Source organism: Herpailurus yagouaroundi, unplaced genomic scaffold (genome assembly GCF_014898765.1).
Source record: "Herpailurus yagouaroundi ecotype Mexico unplaced genomic scaffold, PumYag 163, whole genome shotgun sequence".
NCBI classification, from domain to species: Eukaryota; Metazoa; Chordata; class Mammalia; order Carnivora; family Felidae; genus Herpailurus; species Herpailurus yagouaroundi.
The window spans coordinates 65,329,255-65,334,254 of NW_024412404.1; the positions used below are offsets into that span (position 1 = coordinate 65,329,255).

The 5,000-nt window shown below is 64.2% G+C and overlaps 1 protein-coding gene across 12 annotated transcripts in view; it reads right to left on the reverse strand.

The window, feature by feature from the left end:
• The window catches only part of EBF3 (EBF transcription factor 3), a 115,412-nt gene that overhangs the window by 3,136 nt on the left and 107,276 nt on the right, over positions 1 to 5,000 (reverse strand). For 5 of the 12 annotated variants that reach the window (XM_040486792.1, XM_040486796.1, XM_040486799.1 and 2 more), the window contains 5 exons: positions 4,592 to 4,657; positions 3,738 to 3,915; positions 2,568 to 2,756; positions 1,929 to 2,126; positions 843 to 955 (listed from right to left, as the gene is read on the reverse strand). In XM_040486792.1, the coding sequence (XP_040342726.1) occupies positions 843 to 955; positions 1,929 to 2,126; positions 2,568 to 2,756; positions 3,738 to 3,915; positions 4,592 to 4,657 (744 nt within the window). The other 7 variants (XM_040486801.1, XM_040486793.1, XM_040486800.1 and 4 more) reach the window with 7 other exon arrangements.

Consider the following 5,000-nt stretch of genomic DNA (forward strand, 5'->3'; position numbering starts at 1 on the left):
GGGGGGGGAAGGGCTGCCGCCTCCCCCGCGTCTCAGTGGCTCGTTTACAGCAGACGGAGGCCCCGGACTCCCCAGAGGCCACCTCTGTCGACAGATGTGAACCAAGCCGGTCACTTCTGTGACGCCAGCCAGGGCTGGCCTGCAGGCCCGGTGGGACCCAGGCGCTGCGCTCGCTCCCTCTGTGAAAACCGGAGGGGCCTGGACTTCCCCTCCGCCTTGAGCCCTTGCCTCTGACCACCTGCTGATTGGTCCATATCGTAATGGTGAGTCTCAGGCTCTCCAAGAGCAAAGCCGCTCACAGCCCAGCTGCCCTGCGATCTCAAGGCCAAGGCCCCGAAGAGACCCAAGTCACAGCCCCACCTCAGGGGGGCTCTCTTTCTCCTCCTCTACGAGTAAGAAACTTGGTGCTAAAAGGCCAAGCGCGGCTGACGCCTTCCAGTGAACTCCTGGCACGAACAGAATTTAAAATCTTTTAACTTTAGCGTTGTTTAATTTTTGTCAGAATGATCACTCTCGTTAATTTACGTATAACGTTATCGATACATTCGTTCACGTGGTGATGTGAGCTTCAATTTCCCAGTTCATCAATTTGCACAGCATTCATTCCTCTCCGACTCACCGTTACAACATTATGGTTCGGCAGGCCCGTGTGCACACCCCGCCTGGGTGTGCCGTCCTCCCGTGGGCCTCCGCACCGTGTGGACGGTGGACGGGCCGTGGCCCCCGGCCACCTGCCTCTCAAGCAGCTCTGGGCCGCGGGCCGGTCGGCGGCGCACGGGGCCTGGGCGTCCCTCTCATACGACTAAGATGTTGGGAACACAATTATTTCAAATCACGGATACCTTTCCAGTTCCTTTTTTGAGCATTAGTTCATCAAAGTGAAATATGCCACCGACTTCACAAAAGGGCCAGTTTGTCTTCTCCACGGTAGCGTCCTCAGCACCCAGCAGAGAGCCTGGCACATAGTAGGCGCTCAGTAAATACTGGTTGAATGGATTCATTTTTTTAAAGGAGTAACTGGATTTGACTTTCACCGGGAGGAGCATATACCAAAGGTGGTGTCTGAAAGAGGCCAGACGACGGCCACTTAATTCAGTGCCTGTGGCCCCAGTGAGTCACAAAGAGCCACGCGGTAAGATCACGAGGCCTAGGGGCACTCACGTGGCCCACCCGCCGCACACCTCACAGGCCACCGTGCGGCCTATGCTGCCCGGGGGGACCCAGCCCTGGGCAGGCACTGGGTGCCTGCTCCACGTGGCCCCGGCCGTGGGCAGCTGCGTCCACGGGATGCCTCCCCCTGCCCCCGGGACCAGCCCTTCTCCCTCCTGAGCGTGTGAGAGGCATCGCCTAGAGAATCCAACTCCCCCCACCCCCCACCCCGGTGGTCACGCATGCACGGCCCCGATCTCGGTGCACCCCTTTCCGAGGACCGCACAGCCCGCTGGCCCCAGGTCTGCCGCGCCAGGCTGAGAAGGCAGGCTGGGACTCGGGACGCAGCGAGCGTGCTGGCTCTGAACCGGGCCCCGCCGTCCCCATCCTGAGGCCGTCACGCCGCCCGTGGGCCAGGGGTCCGCAAGCCCAGGCGCCACAGGCGGGGCGCACCCTGCTCTCACTTGGCGGGCGCCAGCCGTGAAGGCCCGTTTGCCGCGTGGACGTCCACCACGGACCCCCAAGCGGTTCCCCTTTCCTGAGGGCAGGGGCGGCTTTACCACGAGGACGCCGTGGGTTAGGTTGGAAGCAGGAGGGAAACGGTTTTCTTCCACCAGGGTCTGTTACGGGTGGGGGTGCGCGAGCGGGTGTCGCTTCTGCGGAGACCGGGAGGGGCACGCGGCATCGCGGCCACCAGAGAAGAGCATGCCTGGGGACGGGGGGACGGGGCAGGGCGGGGGGGGGGGGGCCGGAGGAAGGGCCGGGGCGCTGCCCCTCACCTTGGAGTCCGTTCCCGTTGGCGCTGGTGCAGGAGGGAGGAGGAGAAGCTTGGGGCCGGACCACGGGCGCGAAGGCGCTCTTTTGTTTCACTGCAGAGATGACATTGGCAGGTGAGAATGAGAAAATGCCGTGGGTACCGCTACAGTTTGAAGGGAGGGTGACCGAAGAGGCTGCCACGGTGGGGCTGGACGGCACTACTGTAACAAAGCAAACAGGGTCAGGACGCACGGCGCCGGCACGGCAACACCACGCAGGGAGGGGGCTGGCGGGGCCTCGCCCGGGACGCCGCGGCCAGCGGGGCAGGGGCGACCCGCTGCCGGCTCGGCCGCTCTCTGGATGCCAGGCGAACTCGCGGGGGGGGGGGGGCGGGGGGGCGGGGCGGGGGGGGCGCGGGGCTCTGGCTTCCCGCCGGGCGGCCCCCGTTTCGCTTCCGATTTTTGGCTCGGGTTCCCGGGGCGGCCTCGCGGGGCCCCACCGTCGGCCAGTGGCCAATGTGCCGCCGCCACGTGGACCCCCAGCCTCCAGAGCCACCCTCCCTTTTGGTCCAGCAGCTCACATCCCAGAACAGCCAAGCAATATGCACACATTCGACGTGGTAGGTGAACATGAATCCGTGTGACGACAAAACAGACACTTACTGCCGTAGGGAGAGTTAGCGGAGGAGCCATTAAGAAATCCAGGCGAGCCCGGGACCCCTAGATTGGCCATGGCGCCACTTCCATATCCATTCATGCTAGTGCTGACTGTGTTGTAATTGGACTGCTGGGGAGTACTGCTGGGGACGTAGCCTCGCGGGGACACGCTGCTTGTATTGCGACTGTAGCCGACTGTTGAAACCCCCCCCCCGGCCAAAAATAACGTTATTATCAGGCAGAGACACTCGGGGGGGGTCTCCCCGCGAATCCTACCACATATTCAACACCGTCAATCGACCTCACGCTCTACGCCAGCCCCAGCGCCTCGCGCCAGCTCGGACGACCTCGTGGCGCCAACCCTGCCCCGGCGCCTGCTCGCCGGGCCCCGCTCCGGGTCTCTGTTGGCTTCGACAGCCAGCCGAGCGCGCTTCGATCTAACCGTCAGCGGCTTCCAGGATTCTCTTTAGAAGCAATTACCGACAGCCTGGATTCGCGGGCTGTCCCCCCACACTACGTGAACTTTCGGCCTCCGCAGACCTTCAAATGCCATGGCTGACAGCGAGAGCTTGTTTGTGGCCGCAACTCCCCGGGAAGGGCTGTTTTGGGGTCTTCGTTCTTACGGTTACCATTTCTGCGCGTGTGGGGGAGGGGTGAGGAGTGGCAGCCTCGCTCCCGCCGCGGGGGAGCGGGCGGACGGCAGGAGAGGGGTTTTCTGAGACTGCTGCCTGCACGGATTTTAAAGAGGAGAACTAAACAAGGCGCTCAGAACCGGCTCACGCGACAAGGTCCTGCGGCCCGCGGCGGCCGGGCCACCGCGTGAAGGGGGAAGCTGCGCTGCGGCCGGGGGGGGGGGGGCCCGGGGGCCCCCGGGAGCTTCTCTCCCCTCGCGGGTTCCGGGCCCCACCCGTGCAGCATATCCGAGAAGGGTCCCCTCCGCTTACTATGCCACAGCTGCCCGTGGCTGCTCCCAGCCTCTCAAGGAAACGTCTAGCAAAGACCGGGCAGCTGAGTGGCAGGAGGTACAGTTGCACTAATTAGCTCTGGGCTCTGGGCGCTCCGTGGCGCGAGGACCTCGCCGCAGAGAACAGAGCGCGGCAGGCCTTCCCGCCGCACCCAGGGCGTGGGCAGCCGGCTGTGTCTGGGCAAGGGGGCCACCCTTGCTCGGCCGCGTACCTTGGTCATTGGCTTGTGACGTCTCCGAGACGTTAACGGCTAGCTGGCTGCTGAAGGAGTTCACGCCCATCATGCCCGTGTGCGCGGGAGTGTTGCCCAGGGTGGGGATCTGGTTGTGATTGCGGGGGACACTGTAAAGCGCCTCGGCGATGTCCGCTGCCCGCTTCAGGATGATCTCCTAGGGCAGGAGGGGAAGTGCGCGTTCTGCCCCAAGCTCCCGGGTTGCGCTGGGGAGCACCGGCGCCCCCCCCCCCACCTTGCCCCACCCCGCCCCGCCCCCGCCAAGGCCAAATAACCGTGACAAAAGTTCTTTTGTAGTTACAACTTCCCTTAGGAAAATAATCTAACGGTGCTTCTGAGAGGGCACGTGTGCTCTGTTCTGCACCCACAGCCCAGGGGCCCCCGAAGGCGCGCACAGAAGCTGGGGAGGCGTGGAAGGCACCGGACCCGGAGTCAGAGGAGCATCTCGAATACCCTCACGTCTGCTCCCCGGAGACCTCCGGAGCAGACCTCCAGCGGGACGAAGGTGGGCCGTGGGTGCCCGTCCTTCCCTCCCAGGCCGGCAGCACCAGCCGTCCACCTACCACCGGATCCCCCGGACGGATTTCGAGGTGGCTGTTCCCTGTGACAAGGCCTGCTGCTCCGGCTCCCTGACACTGACGTGTGACTTTCTACTCACATCCCCGGGGTGAGGGTGAAAACAGGAAGGCGAACCTTTCTCCCACCAGACTGAGCGGTCGTGAACGGGTGCGTGTGCGCCCAGAAAACCCGCGGTGGACCCGGGCCAGCTGGCCCCTCCGAGGACACGGTCAGCCTGGGGAGGGGGCAGGCACGTCAGGCTGCCGTCTGCCTACCTGGTTGTTGTGGGGCATCCCGTATAAGGCTTCCACGAGATCCGCCGCCCTCTTGAGTAATACTTCCTGAAGGAGAAGCAGAAGGGGCAGTGATGTGACCGGAGGAAGCTGAGTACTGCTCTTCGGAGAAAGAGCTACATGCAGACTCACAGTTCCACCTGCTGGGAGAAGAGGCCCCTTCCCCACCCCCGCCCCCCCCCCCCCCCCCCCCCCGCCATCCTGACCCTGTGAGGAAGGAAGAGGGGGGGAGTCTGTGGTTCCTGGATCATCCAGCAAGAGTGAAACACCCCCCCCCCCACCCCGTCACCCCCGCCGGTCTGCACCGAGGCTCCTCCGTGCGGACAGGCCGGTGGGAGGGCTGGCGTGAGCGGGCCAGTCCGTGCCTGAGGTTTAATGATGGAGTCTTATG